Source organism: Prinia subflava, chromosome 3 (assembly GCF_021018805.1).
Source record: "Prinia subflava isolate CZ2003 ecotype Zambia chromosome 3, Cam_Psub_1.2, whole genome shotgun sequence".
In the NCBI taxonomy this organism is placed as follows: Eukaryota; Metazoa; Chordata; class Aves; order Passeriformes; family Cisticolidae; genus Prinia; species Prinia subflava.
Genome location: NC_086249.1, coordinates 76,240,663 through 76,259,624, shown reverse-complemented (window position 1 = coordinate 76,259,624; position 18,962 = coordinate 76,240,663). Strand labels below are relative to the sequence as shown.

General features: G+C 36.0%; 1 protein-coding gene across 2 annotated transcripts in view; it reads right to left on the bottom strand.

Moving 5' to 3' along the window:
- TMEM131 (transmembrane protein 131) overlaps positions 1-18,962 on the bottom strand; it is a 91,962-nt gene that overhangs the window by 31,712 nt on the left and 41,288 nt on the right. For both annotated transcript variants that reach the window (XM_063392545.1, XM_063392546.1), the window contains exons 5-14: positions 13,211-13,334; positions 12,181-12,297; positions 11,257-11,379; positions 10,517-10,597; positions 9,199-9,349; positions 9,009-9,065; positions 8,036-8,097; positions 2,828-2,936; positions 939-1,047; positions 61-214 (exon numbers count right to left, since the gene is read on the bottom strand). In XM_063392545.1, coding sequence (XP_063248615.1) covers positions 61-214; positions 939-1,047; positions 2,828-2,936; positions 8,036-8,097; positions 9,009-9,065; positions 9,199-9,349; positions 10,517-10,597; positions 11,257-11,379; positions 12,181-12,297; positions 13,211-13,334 — 1,087 coding nt within the window. The remainder of the gene's footprint in view (positions 1-60; positions 215-938; positions 1,048-2,827; positions 2,937-8,035; positions 8,098-9,008; positions 9,066-9,198; positions 9,350-10,516; positions 10,598-11,256; positions 11,380-12,180; positions 12,298-13,210; positions 13,335-18,962) is intronic.

The window sequence follows — 18,962 nt, the reverse complement described above, 5'->3', positions numbered from 1 at the left end:
AAGTGCATCACATTTAAGCATTTACTAATAGGTAAAAGCATTCACTGAAATGGGACTTACTTTAAACATTGGTTTTGCTTCTTCTGGTAACACAACATCATGTATAAGGACTGCAAAACTGAATGTGTTTGTTAGATAGATCAGTCTTTCCACAGAATCAGCAGCACTGTCACGGATGTGAAAGAGTGTGGCAGCATGATCAAATCCTAAATAACTATTAAAAGAAAATAGTGTAAAGAAAATACAGATATTCCTCAAAATGTTTTCCTTACACAAAGACTAGAATTCATTATTTCAAACAGCAAAAAGGGTACATACCCCACTGCATGTTGAAACTATATTATCAGCATTACAGGGACATTAATAACTAAGTAATTCAAATAAGATAAAAAATATGTAACTCAGAATAATAGGAGGACTAAAAGGAAGTGCTGAAGTATTAAGATAATTTGCAAATCATGTCTATTTCTTATTAGCCAAATCATGTGTCTGCAGCAGAAAAATTCTAATAGGTAAGGTTTAGTTTACTTGTCTTTAAAATACTTAGCCAGTTCTCTTGATAAAATAGCACCTCATTCAAAATGTTTTTGAAGTCAACTTAGCCATACTTTGTAAATAAGTAACAAAACCCAAGGGAACACAGGGTTCTTTCAAAACTTTGCTTAAAACCGGAAGTATTTTCTCTATCCTTACTTTATCTAGAAATAGAATAGCAAATGCAAAAGCAGAAATATTTCCAATACTGCATTTTTAAAATGTGTCATCTGCAGTCTTCAGCTGCTCTGAAATACAACTCACTAAGGTCAATTTTAACTCAAGCCTTGAAACCAACCTATGAATGGCTACAGCTACCTCATCCATTTGCTTAAAAACAGGAATATTCTCTTCTAATTTAGAGCATTTAGTTTTTGAACTATGTTCAGTTACTGGAAGCTTACCCATCCAACACTTCTGCTTGATATGGTATTTCAAGTTTGGAATAGCTCTTCTCTTTTGCTTTAACAGTTATTTTCCCAGAAGACTGTGATGCTCTTTTTGCTTTTGATGCTGTACACACAAGAATATAAGAAGTTAGTTAAAGCTGACAAAAATTGATCCATTAAGTTAGACTAGAATGAGTGGAGAAATAAAACCACAGAGCTAGCTCAGAAATTAATTATCATGGAAGGAAAAAAGTAGAACTTAAGGAAATTTCAATAAGCAAACTGACATGGGGCAAAGTCTATGAAGCAAGAGATCCCATTCTGAATTCTTCCCATTTAACACTAGTTAGACGACCTGCCTGATTTAGTAAGCTTTTTTACAATAGGGAAGCCTGATTGTTCCTGTCATATAAATAACTTGAATCTGTCCAAAGGATAATTTAGATCCCAGATGAACTGAACTCTCACTAAGAACATGAAATAAAACTATCCCTCCCCTAACAGAGCAAAAACCTGACATTGCTGGGCTTAAAACTTGAGCCAGAAACTACTTTGGGCCAGAAATGTAACAACTTCTTAATAATGAAGAAATAAAAGACAAGCTAAACATTGCAAAAAGAGAAGTAGAATCCATGTAAGAACCCAAACTACACAAGCACCAAGAGTGATGCTCATAGGTCTGCTCCAAGATCACAGAACCAGCAATGTTAGCCTGGTAGCGATAGTGCCAAAAAGAAATCAAGATATTCAAATACTAATTAAGAGAAGCCACCAAGCCCCTAAAGCCCCTGCAGCTGAAATAGCAAATATTTAGGGCTGAGTGCTTCACTGATAGGAATTCATCAAGTCAATTCATCAATGCTTAAACACATTAAGCAGCTTAACTGGGTATTCTTCCAAGGAACCACCATTTCTTCTAAGATGAACCATATGTCAGCCAGTAGGTATTCATATAACAATTCCCACCAGCTTCAAAATCTGAATGTATTATCACCTCAGATTGACAGAATTCATCTCTTTCAGAATTTATAAGCTAAAACAGACTTAACTGTTTTACAAACCTTGAGCTATTAAATTTCTAAAGTGCTAATCCATAAATGATAATAAAAATCAATCCACTCCTCTTTATCCATGCAACTTCTAAAATTATGTCTACTGCAGCTACCCCACGTATAAGATTCCATTTTTAAGCAACCCAGGCAGAAAGACTTACAGTACCAACTAGTATTTCAAAGCAAAACATGTCTGAGTAGTCACCACCATTCTAACAGTTGATTAAAATCTCTATAAAAACAGAGGTGCCTTTCTACAAAATGTCGGCATAGCATTTAAAGTCACACTATGCAGGAGAAAAACAGAATACCAGGTTGGAAGGAGACCTGAAGTACAGTTTAAACAAGATGTCTCAGCACCCAAGCCAGACTGATCTTAAATGCCCAACACCGCAGAATCCATCCGTTCTTGGGGAGATTATCTCAATGGGTGATTGTTTTCATTGTGAAAATTTTTCTTCTTGTGTCTAATGGAAACTTCCCCAGGAGTAACTTGTATGTGTTACCTTGTTTATTATGATTTCTCAAAAACAAAGGTTGTATTTTAAAATAAAAATACATTTAAATAGTCAGTGCCTTAACATGAGAATACAGCTATATTTATTAGAAAAATTAGGAATACTTTCTCTTCTTATCTGTATTTACCTGTCTAAAATACTTCTTGATCGCGACAAAGACAATCTTTTCAGAAATAAGTGAAGTTCAGAAGAACTGTAAGCCCTTTCCAGGTAGGAAAATCCCATTTGTTCCCAAATTATAAACAGTGTTTTGTTAAGAGAGTGACAATAATCAATGAAACTTCAGTAAGTTTCAGAAGCACTTGACATGTTCTAAGAGAAGAGCAGTACTCACCATCAAAGCTAATGCTTGCAACTTTGGTATATTTACTTTCAGAGGCTTTTAACGTAACGGGCTTGAAATGTACTGTTATAGCTTCGTTCTGTGGTGTAGGTCTAACACTCTGCAAACAGACAAAATACGAAGCATCTGTAAATTTATCATTGCTAACATGGTGTGAAGCCTTCATGTGTCTTTCACAGTGATAAAACTCCAACTAGTTTTGGCCAAGCTCTTACAGGTCTGTCTTTCCTATAATAAAGCAGCATTACAAGTGGTTTTAGAATTTTTTTAGGTCCTACAAATTACTCAGTCAACATACAGGAAAGTGGGTAACAGTGAGCTCTCCTTGGGGATATTGAATTAAGTGGCAGTATGGCCAAAAAGATATTACTAAAATAGAAAACAAACCTTATTTAAATTATGATTCAATTTTTATTCTTAATGCTGCAGGGCTACAATAGCTAGGCTATTTGTTTCTAGTGCGCTCACTAACAAAGCTGTTAAAGCAATTACCAGACTTGTGCAATTACCAGAGAAGACACAGACAATTCTCTTGTCTCCCATGCTAAGTCCGCATGTAACTGTATAGAGAAACGTTTCATAGATCTGTGATGACACTCATTCTACACTAACACTTTACAAGGTCACCCTTTACATCTGAGGATTATTGTTTTAAACTAAAGGGAAAAAGGGCATTACTGGAAGAGCTATTGTGTCAGTTATTAGCCAGAGCTGATTTGTAGAGGTACCCATTGCTATGCAGCAGCATAAGGGATTCCATGTCATCTGAAGACTCTACAAAGACTAGCAAACTATCTAGCTAGATTCCTTGGAGAAACTGAGTGTGAAGCATTTAAATGCTCTTATTCTTGTTTTGCTTTAAATTAGGATGGCTGCCATGATTCTTGCTCCCCAGCTGTCTTCTCCTGCTTTAAGAACAGCTCAGCTGCTCACATAGCAGCTGTTAATCCACAGCAAATTACAGGATGCTGAATTAAGGAAACTGAAATGAGTGCTGCCTTACCTTCTGCTGGGCTGCAGAGGTTTAGTACCTGCTTAAAAAGCAGCTGAGCCTTTCTTGGTCAGGAAGGAGCAAGGCTGACAGCTAGTCCTACAAACCAATTACAGTTCTTCCAAGCCAAGCTGTCCTTGATTGTAAAATAAAGCCATAAAAGTGTGCATAAATAACTAAATTCTGCATACCACATGATCCTTAGTGGGAACAAGCAGCACTACTCCTGCAGCTAATGAATAATCTCCATTAACTCAATCAGAAGTTTTGTATTTTGGATTTATAGCACTGACCTTTGTCCACCACCATGTCTGCATACATGGGATGCAGGTATTTGGTATTTCTCTTCATAAGTTCTAATGAGAGCCACACTACAAAACTGAAATCTTGACACATCTTTTTTAAAAAAACCTCTTAAAGCAGATGAAATCAAAGCTGTGATAAAGTTCACAACTTCTGGATGACAGATGAAACACATTTTTAGAAGCTCTTTTCATGCAAAATGTTTTCTTTAATTACTGGTTTGAAATAATGCCAATTTCATTTAGTAAATCAAACTGGAATATTCAAAAGGACAGCCAGTTACCAGAAAAATGGCAGGTTTCAGATGTGCATCTCTTAAACCACAAGTGTAACAAACCTACATGTATTTACTCAAAATATCTACAGCTAGTGAATTTAGTTAACGGAGGGATTTACACTGCTTTATTGAAAATTTCTGAACTACATAATGCACATTTTCCATTTGTTGCTTGATTACATGCTATAAAGGGAAATACAGAATTTAGACAACTAAGGAAAAAACAAACATCCTTAAGAGTCCCTTCAACATCACTTTCCTCAAATTTCAACTTATTTCAAATACAGCTCAAGTAAAGGCTGTCCTGAAATATGCATTAAAAATCATCAGATATGGATAGGTCCTAAATACACATACAAAACAAGTTCCATCAAGAACATAATATCACCAATTTTCTCAGAAAATTTCCTAACAGCAACTTCTGTAGGGAAGAATAATTTTAAATAGATATGCTTCAGTAATACATGCCTCTCTCACAGTATGACCCATTCAAGATTCCTGACCCTGCCCTGTAAAGACATATTCAATATTTAGCACAACTGCAGAAAATTAAGGCCTTAAATGTTCTAAAGGACACAAAGAGGGGCTAAAACTTTGTGCTTTTGAAGGAGTTCTTGAGAAAGACTTTGAAGGTTTAAGGACGCTTGAGCTACATGTATTCTAATAAGCTAAAGAGTATGGGTTGGCAGACTGGCGTGTGTTTCTCTATACTGTTTACCTGTCAGAAGGCTCCTGAACCTGGTTTGGCTTGCCCACTAGCATAGACAGAAAAGCCCTGTGGCTAAAGATAGCAGATTACGGCTGGTTCCATTAGTATCAGAACCACTTCTGAACTGTTTATTCTCTTTTACAGGTACAACTGTCAAAAACTTCTTGGCCTTGTGTTTAAACAGAGAAACACCTAACTAATTAAAGTTCACTTTCTCCACAAAGAACCATCCAGAACATGGAACAAATTACTACTAAACTGTAATCCTTGATAATTTTGAGATGCATGCACCCAAACATGAAGATAAAAACACAACACAGAAGCAAACGCCTTGCAGGTTGCTAAGAGTAACCCCTATTCTAAAGCTGGGACAGAACTTAATACTTCCTTGTACAAACACTTTTGTTTTCAAACTGAGACAATTCAGCTTCACTAAGGCTGTCCTGAATTTCCTGGTTCTTCATGCATCAAATCACGTTGATGATTCCTGCATCTTCATGCATGTTTTCAAGTGTCCCTTTGCTTTTAACAGTCAAACGCACTGAAAGTGCATCAAGGAAATACAAAATTTTTATTTGAGAAAAGGGATAAAACAAAGTGTTCAACAATCTACATTTACCAGATTTTTGACAGAACGAATTAATTGTTGCTGCATGACTGGTTTATCCCGTCATGAAATAAGCATTATTCTCCTTAATAATGGAACAAACCTTACAAAATGAGGGAGATATTATAAGGAGTTTTAAAACTTGGAAAAGAAAATGACTTGCTCTTATTTTCCTCAACCAGTTTCTTGGACCACAGCATGACTAAATACTTGAAGGCAGAACAACTACAAGTCTGGCAACAGTATTAGCAGTCTCTCACACACTGATGACCTGAAGCTATTTAGTTCCTCCAGCACCCAGCTTAAACATATGCTAAATATAGTCTTGGCCTTTTCTTCTGACATTAAGATGAAATCTGTCACACAGATCTGTCTTACTACTTTTAAACCCTAGCTCTAAAGAGTCAGAAGTCTATTTGTCAAGCTTTCCTAGAAGTAAGCTATTCACCAAGTTCCTTCCAAAAATTCTTTACTCTTGCTTTCCACTTTGAATTCGCTAACTGGCACAGCAGCAGAAATTCACACAGGACTTCAAAAGCTAGAAAGGTTGCATACTTCCCAACAAAGCTTAATGAAAAGAACAATTGACTTTACGTGCCATGTGATACACTGAAAAACCCATCATGTCTGGACCTGTGTGGTAGCTTTTTCCTTGCAAAAGTGAGTCCCAAAGGATTTAAAAATGCCAAATCAACTGCTTTGATATACAATAAAAAAATCATTTCTCTGGAAAAGGTTTGTCATTACGTGTATAATGGTTATCAAGTGACAGTCTTCCATAAGATCGATATTTATGGTTTATAGCCCATAATCTGAAGACTATAGATTAAAAAAAATGGATAGGCTTGGGCCTTTTTTTAAATGGAGAAGCATGAATTAGGCACTACACTACCACATATTAGAAGTGATACTGATGGTCTAAAAATATGATTATTTGCATTGTACTCAGCAAGTGTATTACACACTTCAAAAAAAAAAGCCAAGCAAACTGTCAAATCTACAAAGAAAAACATGCAAACACAGCTGGAAAAATAATTTACTGGATTTTCCAATCCTCTCAATGCAAAAATCATATACAGGTCATTTTGGTTTCTACAACAATGCAAGTTGAGCTATAGCTTACAAAGCCATGACTCCTATAGGATCATCTGACCTCATTAATGCAATAAATATCAGGACCTCAAGGAATTAAAATCTTTTTGCACTATACTGTAAGTTTCTCTTGTTTGCAGTATATTGTAAGTTTCTCTTGTCTTGAAAATTATTAGCGAGCTTAGCAAGCACTGTAATGGTCTATTGTCACTGAAAATTTATCTTCATGACTAGAAATGTTTCCTGTTTCTACTTTAAATTCATCTAGCCTCTATTTCCAGTATCCTAAGATTTCTGGATATCCTAGATCTCTATTATTAAAACACTGTTCCTCATAGTTACAGCTTCAAGCTTTATAAACACAGAAATGCTCTCCAAGATCTCAGTAAGGAACCTTTGCCAATCCTTCAGTCATTCTTCTGGCTCCTCTGGTTTCTTTTCAACACTTCAACACTTTTTGAAGTGCACTGGGACAAGGTATAGCTAGCTACACAACTAAATCTGGAAAAGAAGGAAGACAGGAAGGGGAGAAGGAAGAAGTGAGAAAAACAGTGGGCAATGAGAAAAATCACACAGGAAAAAGGTATGAATGAACAAAGGCACCAGACTTAGTGCCAAAATTCTGAAATAAAAACAGAAAGTAGGAAATCCAAATGCTAGAATTCTGAAGCTGGCTGCACTTCACATTAAGCTCCAGCGGCCTTACTGCAAAGGGCCTAGACACTAGTGTTTTTTTTTTTTTTTTTTTTTTTCTTTTGTTATTTGAAGCAACAAAACAGAGAAGCTCAAGGAAAAAAGGGTAATTTTACAGGCAGCTCTTGAAAGTTACTCTTTGCTTATGTTTAAAAATTATGTTGGGAGCCACTTTATACACTGATGTGTAAAAGTTGTGTGTATGATGAGGACAAAGAATCTTACAGACTGTATTAATCTGTCAATCACTGAACATGAATTACTGTTCTCAAGTGTAGAAGTTTTCAAAGGTTCAGATATAGTAGGTACAGCCTAAAATGCTGTTCAGAGCATTCAAAGGAGGCTATAGTGCTAATTAATTTTACCAGGCAGAAAAATTATTTGCTCTGCTATTAAGTTCCATTTTCAGTCACACATCACCTAGTTTCTAATTCTGAACACTACATGGTGAACCTGTGAATGATCAATTTTTATGACAAAAAGTAAATCCAAGTAGAACGTTTCAAACAGAAAGAAATTAAACTTACTGTAATTGGCACATCTTTTGTTCCTGAATTTAATAAATGCAGATTTAAAATTTTTGGCAGATCTGTTAAAGAACAAAAAACACACCTGTCTATTAGGCTACTTTAACATGTGAATCTCATACAAAGTCATTTACACTAGCTAGTTTCTTATATACATCCACTGTTCAGTGTTAAAAAGTTATACTAACATGACAGAACAGCCAGTCAAAGTAGCTAGTCCCAAGAATCTGATACAAACTGCATTTCTTTGTATTAGTAGGTATTACATGCTTCAGCTTACCACTCGTATTTCTAACACATTAAGAAGTGAACAGGCTAAAAATACGACAATCAATGACTTTGTCAGATGCACCATGTTCAGAAGAAATTTCTCTTACTTGAAAATCTTTACATGTCAAGGAAGCAGCACGGAAAAGTTCTTCAGAGGCTATCTTTTTTTTAGTTGAACAGAAGATACATACTGTTTTTCATCAGCAATAAATCCCTCTTACAGTTTTAAAAAATACCTCTGGTTTTACTTTCCAATGCATACTTTTCTATCACTAAACAATATTAATATAAGTGTAAAATGTTAAGCCCAAATGTGTTAAGAGGCAATTAAAAAAGAGTCTGTCATAAAACAGTTGATCAAGACTGGACACCTTCACTTTTTCTCATGTCTCAAAATTAAGACTTACCCAGAAGTGAAACAATTTTCACAACAAGTTCACAAACTAATTGAACCAAAATGCTTTTCAGACTAATGCAACTGTGTAACATTAACCTTACTACTGGACTTACAACCTGGTGTGCAAACTACTGCTTCCTTGTACACACACCCCAAGTACTCTTGTATCTGTGCTCTATTGTAACCTGCTGTTGTAATTTTTAAAGCATCATTCCACACACAACCCTGAACAGTAAAAAGCTATCAGGGCTTTCCCCTCCCCACCCTATTCCTGATAAATACTTTGAGAACTGAAGAATGGTTTACCTTGTGTTCGCAGGGTACCAAAATCTAGCATTTCTGTTGATGAATAGATTCCTGGTGCTTTAAAAAAAAAAAAGTTACAATTTTCTTATTATACCAAGAGTTAATTAATTTGAATAACTGAAAAGAGCCCCAACCAAAACACAAAACAACGCCCAAAAATCAACAAAACCCCAACCACTCTTTCACAAACCTGTTGTAACTTCAACTTCAACAGGCAGAATAATAACTTCTGTGTTGTCTGAGGCATTTGTTTTTATTCTAATGAAGGCTGTATGATTATCCGCTTCTCTTGAAGAAAAGCTGGCTCTCATCACTCCTTTTGTTTCATAGGGAGGTATTTCCTGATAAATAATCAAAGCACATCTATGAGAGTGCAGTAATTAAAAAAAGCTGTCACACAAAATAATTACAATAGAAGCATTGAGTATAATTGTGTTAAGAAAAAAGCTACAATAGCAGGAAGAGATAGGCTTCATATAACTAAAATTACTATTAAATTTATACAGGATAGTTGTAATCAGCTAATATGACACTAATTAAAACTAGGTATACACAAGAGAACTTTCAAATCCCATTTGACTAAGTTAACTGTGATTCTAGGTTTTATGTACTCAATTTGTGGTAAAAAGACAGTAGACTAAATGAGCAGAATCTGGCAATAAACAAAAGATATTCAGAAGAAATGTTGACAGTAATATCAAACATTGACTTTGCATATTCCAAGTGTTTTTTCTCCAAAGCAGACACAAGCCATGTGCTGTGACACACAGCACGGAGCCAAGAACTGTACCTTAGGGATGCTTCTAAATTTTATTTCACTTAAAGATATCAGTAAGTGGTACTTCAAACCAGACCACAGTCCATCGAATCCACTACCTTGTCTCTAGCAGCAGACATGATGACTAGGGAGTAGCTGCAGGGCATGCATGTAGGAATATTTTCCAGAACAGTTTCCAGACACTCTCAACCCATGATCCAGGGATTTACTTCAGCTACACACACTGTTTTATTTAGTAGTCCATAATAGATTTTTCTTCCCTAAGTTTGCTCAGCTTCATTTTCAACCCATGTGTGCATTCATAGTAATTTGCAGGAAGGACTTTCTAAGTTAAAAAACCCCAGCACCACCAAAAAAGTCAAGACAAATAAAAAAAGCCTAAACAACAAACCAAACACAAAAACATGCACACTTTTTCTGTGGGTTAGATCCAGCTCACAGGCCTCCTCAGGACTGAGTGCTCAGGTAGGTGTAATTCATTCTAATGGGAATAATTTTATTCTTTGCATTTCAAAACAACACAGCTCAATATATATGGCTTATCTTAATTAAACCTTTCATTCAACTCCTACTACCAGAACATTAACAGACCCTGTTATTGTTTCCATTTTTATGGGGTATTTTAAAAGATTACATGACAAGCCAGTAAAAAAACCCCAAAGCCTAAGCTCATATCAAAATAAAACCTCCCAAGCAAGTACAATGAGTGCTGCAAGACTTGGCTACTCACCCATAGCTTTCTTGTACCTCCCTGCTGACCTGTTGGAAGCTCTAAATGGAGATCACCTCCACTGGAATACACTTCTACCACCTGAGGTGGATAACAGAAAATGTTAGCACTCATCCTTAAAAGGAACCCGTTTACTTATCAGATATTATCATGTGCAATGGCATAAATTACTGACTATTTGACCACTGGAATACCTTACGTATTCACTTTTAAGCTGATACAGACATTTGCTGGTGCTACACTTTATGTGCTTTCTAGAGCATCTTACTGTTTGTGAATCTCTTAACAGAATCAGAATTTGGTTAGGTAAAGACATCAATCCTGCCTGAACATAAGAATGCTTTTCCAAGATTACATACTGGGGTATACTGAAACAACACCTTCTGCTGTGCAAACCAGAGAGAATGAAGCTAAGAGACATCACTGGATTAAAAGATCTGTTTGTTTGCTTCAGTACTCTTCCTAATTACCAGTGAAGTTTAAATCTTTATTTTTCACGAATTACAACCATTTTAAAAACTGAAATTTCACTGGAAAACCTCAGTTTAGGAAATGACGAGATTTGCGACTATAATCTACAATGTAAATTGCATTTAAGCAGAAAAAAAAATCTTATAATATGAAAGACATGACCTCAAAGAGCTCTAAAGTTCAAACAGAATTTTAAGAAGTACCAAAATAAACAAACTTTCAGCTTAATACCATAAATGAGCATTTAATGATTTTTCTCTCACACTTACCTGCAAAGGTTCACTGTGAGGGTTATGGATATTTATTATAGGAGAGAAACTGCTATTTACAGGAACTCGGGCCCCAATAAATGGGCGCAATCGATAGGGGTTTGGAACTCCAATGCCAAACACCTGGTTCAGAAATAGAAACACAGACTTAAGTAGCTGTAATTGTTGCAGAGCCTAACATGCACACTCATTTTAGCAATCCACCAAGAACTCTTTTTGATTCGTTTTATAGTATACTTGTAACTGAACCTTTAAAACCAGTATCATACTAAAGCTCTGAAATAAAGAAACTGGTTTAGTTTGCAGCTAAAGGCTATTCCTCATTTCTACTATTTACTTACATTTAAAAACATGCAATCAAAAAAACATCTTTTTTTTTGACACTCTATAACTTAGTATCAGATAGATACCATATAATTATGAAACTATCCGTATTGGGAAGCATTTTTGTTGTTGTTTGCAAAACATTGTCATGATAAGAGTTATTATATCCTTTCAACAAGAGGATTTCTTTCATTTTTCACTTTCTGGTCTCTCTCATCTCCAGTGAGTAATTTTTTGCCAGCTTAATGAATAACATTGTCTTGCCACTGGATCAGATAAGTGAAGAGCTAAAGGATGAGCTAGATCTCTACAATGAGCCACTAAAATAACATGCACAAAAAAGGTATTGGGAGGATTCTAAATCCTATGTAATCTCACTGCTCTGGCTCACAGTACAGCCCTACTGATCTTTCCATGGTGTATCTGTGTTACAGCTACCGACACAGATGGAAACTTCTTCAACTGGGTTGATGAAAAAAACCCCAAACCAACAACCCACCACTACTGTGCAGGTATCCTTGGATGGTTAAGTATCCCATAATAGATACTGTTTTGCCTAGTTCACACTTCACTTTTCTGAAAAGCATGTAATTCTCTTACCTGATAAGTAAATACCCCATGATTAGAAGTGTTAATAAATAAAGTGTTCTCTACATTTCCCACTACTCTTGCGAGGAAAACTACATCGAAAGACGTATTCCCTCCTGGGAGAATTTTCTGGAAAAAATAAAAGAAAGCAAGCAGAGGGATAAGCAAAACTGTTCACTGAATAAATTATATCATGCAGATGAACAATAGTTTTTGTGCTGCAGAAGAGCCTCATGTGTTCTTTGTGCAATACTGATGTTAGAATGTCAACTGAATATTTGGAAAGAAAAAAGTAGAACTTTCAAACAAATGAAATGTGTAACAAACTAATAAAAGTAGCAATAATTTAAAACTATTATCTAGTGCAGGATCATATTTAACTGAATTTTTGCACTCAATTCTGAATTTAGAGTTCAGCTTATCACAAAAGTAGTTTAGACTGACAGTTCAAAGGTCACTGGAGAAATACAACTGCTATAAGGCTTCTTTAAGTGCAACAGGTTGCTTATTATAGCCAGGTTTTCTGAATTTTTTCATGTTTACGTGGCTCTTGCTAAGCCACAGGCTCTCCAGACAAAACTGAAACTAGAGGACTCTATCTGGCAGCAATGTGGTTAGGAGTTAACCCTGCTGACACCACGCTTTTGAACGTGCAAGTTCCTGTGACACAATTACAGCTCTAAGTACACTGGGGTGAGTACTGCACACTAACACTGCACACTACTGCACACATCACCTGACTTAGAATATTCAGAAAATTTATAGGAACAGTCTGTTTATGTAAGTGCTCTGAGGAAATGCATTCACTTCAGCAACAAAGGAAATCTGCTGTTAAACCATCAACTACAGTATATGTTTCCCATGTACTCAGCACTCCTTGTGTTTCTATGTTCAGTTCAAATTTGCTCTGAGATGAAGAACTGCAGTATCTTAATACTTCTAGGTATGTAGTTATTGCAGTAAGTCACTGTTTCAGAGAAGCTTCCATTCAGATTTGAGAGGAAGAAGAAAAGCTAATTTTGAAAAAGTAAAAAAAACTTACCCTATTTTGGAAAAATGATGCATGAAAATGTGATGTTGTAGCAGATATTGATACTAATGTAATTGTTTCTTCTGAGCTAGGGTTATGTAGGTAAACTTTTTCCATTTTTGGCATTCCAACTGGCCTGTCAAAATAGAGAGAAAATATTTACCTAGTGTCAGAAATCAAAACAATAAAGCATTGGACTTTATTCCCATTACACCAGATAGGAGCATAAAAGTGATGAACACCAACAATACAGCTTTGCATTTAATGCTTTTTTCCAGTAACATATGTATCTTGGACCTGTAAGAATTACTTAGTTAACATATTTTCCATTATTTTATTGCTTACTTTTTCTGAAGGTTTACCTAATGCTGCATCATGCTCATAAAATTCTATTGTCAGATTTTTACTTCAGAAATTTAGGAAATTTTACTTCCAGAACTTAGGAACCCTAAGACATGGAAACAGTCAAACAACTGCACAATTTTTCAGTAACAAGACATGCTAACAAATTTATTTGACACAAGCTTTTGGCTAGTTTCTTTTTGCTTACAACAGTTGAGGTGACAATAGATGTTTCAGTTTCAGCAACTACTTTTCAGACTTTACTATCTCTTCAGAATTTTTTTCGTGCCTTTTAATTTATACATGTTAAGTATCAGCACCAAAGCACTAATAAAATGTGCAGTTTACAGATTAAAAATTGCTGCTTTTGAATTCTGAATTTCAAAATAGTTAATTCTTAACTTTCAGGCTACATGTAGCACTTTCTCCCATGTCAGTTGATCCAAACACTTGCTCCAGAACTACTGATAAAAATTGCTACCTGTAGCACCTGCAGTGATGATGGACCAGAAACAGGCAGTAGTTTTGCCATTCTCAATTAACTTTAACAGATCAAGTTAATATGTGCTATTGCAGTCACAGTTTTTCAGCTTAGAGAGGACTGTGGAACATATCTCAACAGATGAGGCAATGTAACTTTGTTGTAAATTGAAGACTCCACTGCATGGAGAATTTAGTCACAATAAACAAACTATGCCATAATTTACACACTTACTGTGGTTTCAGAACCTCCTACACATGAAACATGGGCTAAAGAAGCAGAGGCTAAAGACCATGTTTCAAAGACACAATTATTAACCACCAGTAAATGACATCATCACTAGCAAAAATATATCTGCAGTCTGCCAGTGTAAAACTCTTTGCTTTGCTTCTGAGTTCACCCAATTTCATGTCTCCATCAGCAAACACTTGTTCTTGATCCTTCTTTCACTGCCAAAAAGATCTCCTTCTGATTCCTCTAATTTCACCAGTGACAAAGACCACAAATTCTCTCACCTTTCAAAACCTGTATAAAACCCAAAACCAAACATCCGGGTTAAGCCCTGACAGAAAATATTTTCATCTCTTGCCAGCATACATGGGGATATCAGAAGAGGAAATGGTTTATCAGCTATGATACTTTGCATTAACTACTGTAACTGTTACACTGTTGATTGATGGAATTAAACAGTAAACCTATGCACCTGTTTTTCTTTTGCTAGGAAAAAGCTTACCAGACCAGAGAAATGCAAGTGAGAGCCAGCCCTCCAAATTTTCTCATCTCTACCCCCACCCCCATCAAAAATCCCACCATAAAAAACATACATGCAAATCCACAACCAAGAAAAGTGTCTGCTGATAGGGAGTACAACCCGGCACACCCTGAATTATGAACCCAGTCCTTCAAACACACTTTTACCGACATCACTACAGATGGCCTTACGTATTTTGTCTGCTTGGTAACTATGAAAAGCAGAAGCTTCTATAGCAGTCGACATTTTTGCAGCAAATTCCTTGTTTAGACAAAGTGGTCAAGCCTTAAAGCAGTACTCTGAGTCTACCAACACTAATTTTTTTTTAAAAAAGGGAAGAAATAAAATAGTCAGTCTCCTCCAACACTGAAGAAAGTTCCTGCAGCCTGAGGATCAGCTGTCTGTTTCCTAATTCTCACTACAATTTTTCATTGTTCTTAGTGGAAGACATGCTCCCAGCGCCTTAGTGCAACTCCTTTGCTTGCCACAGTGCAGTTTTTGGGTACTTCTTTTCCCCAAAGCACATTCAGGAGCTCATCAAGAAGGGGAAATCATCCTCCTACTGTGTAACAAAGCACTCCAATCACTCATCACGAGAACTCAACAGCAAAAACTAGAATCAAACTGAACAGTTCCTTCCAACCACAACAGCAAGAAGAGAGAGATGAGTAGATTTTAATCACTGTATTACATGTGAGCAAATGACATGACTAGTGTATCATCTGTGGTCTCTAAAGAGAAACAGCTATGTACTGAAAACTGAAGATCAGAGTTGACTTCAGTGATGCTTATGGTGCATCATGTGTGAAACATCACAAAGCCAGGAAAACGATCTTGAATGAACCGGCAACATGAAGCACCGGTCTGCTCATGTCAGAAAGGTAGTTTGCAAATAAAACTCATTAGCCAGGAAATATTTCAAATATTAACAATCTTTAAGACCTTCATGCTTCTCCAGTTCTGAAAAGAAGGGACTATACATATGTCTGAGAGGCTCAAATCCATAAAAACAAACTGGTAGAGAAACAGCCATCACCAACACCATAGCTCAATAATTTCATTTTCCAGACTTAATTGCCACAGTATAATTATAGGTAATAAAGGCACTAAAAAGGAATTCTGAGGTTAGGACTGTGTTTTACTTTACTCTTTTGCTGATAATTCTGATTTTCAAATAGCGAGTCTGGTATTACATTTGGCTGAGATACAGCTTTCCTTATATTCTTTAAGTGTGATGTTACCCAAATATACAGAAATAGGACCTCATAAACCTCACCTGTTTTTTCTGCCATCAGACATGGTAAAATCCAGGTAGGGCAATGTGCACCAGACATGTCTAATGAACCTACCTGCCAAGCAGTAATCTCATAAGGGATGCTCTCCAAGCTATGGATTATCAAACCACAATGACCTGCACAAGTATGGTTGTGCTGAATTTTAGAGCAGAATCTTCCAGAGCAGTCACAACTAGCACTTTTCATTGTGAGTAGCTGGTATAGACACCAACCTTCAGGCAAATATGAACTAACAAAGCATGTAAGATTTTGCTCCTGATCCTTGGTCCTTGCCAAATGCTAGGTCAACCTACACTGATAAAAAAACCTGATACCATAACCTAGATGAGAAGATGCTAATTAACAAGAGTTAGGTGCCTGGTCAAATGGGTAAAGAAGCCTGTGTTAATGTTCTTTATTGCTGCAATTCAACTCTTTCCAAAGTCTGAGTTAGTACCTGCAGTGTATTGTAAGCATGTCGTTGTCATGGAATTCATTGCTGTTCCAGTGATCAAAAGGTAGATTATTTTAATGATGGAAATCAGCTCTGGCAAATTTTGGGGAGAGGAGTCCTTGAGTTATTGGCCCAAAATTGACTTGCAAAAACATGTAGCTACTCACTGAGATGCAAATACAAATTGAGAAAATTCCCTTTTAAAAGTGCAATTAATTTTTTTTTCTTACTGCATATAGTTTACGCACCTCTGTAAAATGTTCACTTGATTTGTGAAAACTGATATAAATCTATTACTGAAAAGGAAAAGATATAAATTCAGTAGATACGTTCTTCCTCTTCCATCTGTTATTATGTCTAATGAGACTGGAGAGAAATGAAGTCAATCAAAAGCTTCCTAGATACATTTTGAAATGCTGGGAATATAGGTAAATATACTCAGTATTTCATTCTGGTAAATTCCTCATGTATTTGAGAATTTGACATGTTTTCCCCCCATGTATTTTTTTCATTTAGCATCTTTGGCAACTGCGGAAACAATTGTAACACAAGTTGTCACGCAGCATATCAGAAGTGTCACAAGGGTTAAATCAGTATCCTGTCATACAGTATCCCATCAGACACGGTGAATAACAGATGCCCAGAAGGCAGAAGTGTAATGTGGAAAGCATACAAAGTCAGGTGCCCTGGACACTCTCCTAGGCTCAGGAACTTCCTGAACCAATGAAGACGGTTCTCCAGCCAGAAGATCAGACTGAGCAAGCTCCAACAGTAACAACTTGGGTGTTGACTTGTAATGTATCCAACTACTTTTAATTAAAAGAAACAAAACGAGCTGGTCTTACAAGGTTATCTCTAGAGACTGAAAGACAATGCTTTTTGTGCCCCATTCTGAAGAAAATGCTCATTTCCTTACACAAAGGAAGCCTGCATCATGTACAAAACTAGGGAATTAGCAAGTAGAACATTACTCCTGTTTCACAGAAAACCAGCTGAGTGACACAGGCAACTGGCTTCCTTACCTGAAGTTAAGAGTAGCTGAAGCACATACATTTGCATTCTCAAACATGTCTCCAACTCAGAAAAGCAAAAGAAAACAGAAGGGGTTTGGGTTTGTACATGTACTAACCTATAAATTAGTTGTTTCTTAGCTTCCAGATTTCATTGACTTTTAACAGAGAAAGTTCTTTGACATCAGCCTTGACAAAAAGTTGGTGTCAATGTAACATACTAAATAGAACAAGTGCCCCATTTTAAGTTAGGAATATAACTTAGATTCCACACAACAAAATCACATCTTTTCCAAACAGTTACCAAAACCACATATACAAGTGGTAGAGTTTATCCAACCATGTCACCAAGAGTGATTGGAATGAATCTGGGAGTGTAATGAACTTCCAGCAGCATTGTGCAGTCTAGCATGATATGTGAACAAAACCTGAGGCAGATCTGGATGAAATGTCAATTTACTGTCAACAGTTTCTCATGTTCAACAAACTCCAAGGAAAATCAAGTTTCCTTCAGCAACATTTCTTTAAAATTCAAACAATCTCAAACTCATACATTAGAAGGGTATCAAATGTACTATGTGAACATTTGGATGTACATTACAGGCAACTTACTTTTAAGTAAATGTACATAACAATTAAGAAAAGTAGCAGTCTGAATAAATTCTCCAATTGCTAAAATTCTTCACTATTTTTTGTATAAGGGATTAGAGTTCTTGAAGAAAACCAACTGTTTTCCTAAACTTACATCAATCTTATGTTACTTGAAGTAACTCCCATGGTTTTACAGACATTTATATCTACTGTATATCTAGTAGATGCAAAAACTTCATCTATAGCTCAGGAAAATTTCCAATAGCTAAATTGTTAATAATATAATTTCTCCATTTTCTTATCATGCTAGTCCACCCCTAAATTTTACACCAGTCAAGCCTTACAAGGGTGTAAGTCAATTTACAGTGCAGTACAGCACATTCATGATATGCCTTGACTTTCTAAATGCTCTCTTCTCATTTGTATCTTGTTCTTAATTCACGTAATTAGAAGTGTAACTGTAAGTAGTGCAGTCTATATTCAAAGGGAGGTATATTAAGACAGGTTTTAAGATAGGCTGTATTCCCCAGATTTTTACCCATTCTGACACTATCCTGTCCTTAAATTAAAGCATGTCCCTTATATTACTTAGTGTAACATAAGGTCTCCACTCCTGCAAGAAGGTCTCAATATTTGAACATTGCCAAGCAATTGCTTTCAAGTCTAGCTTAAGCTTTCATAGAATATCCTGCCAAACACTAGAGCTCACAAACAAGAAACACAAAAAAATTACAAAAATCACCTAATCAAAACACATCAAAGGAAATGCAAAATGCGATTATCAATATAACACTGAAATAAAGAACCTCAGAATAATGCCAATGGGAAAATTTTGTCTGAGAATGAGATCTGGCTCAATTT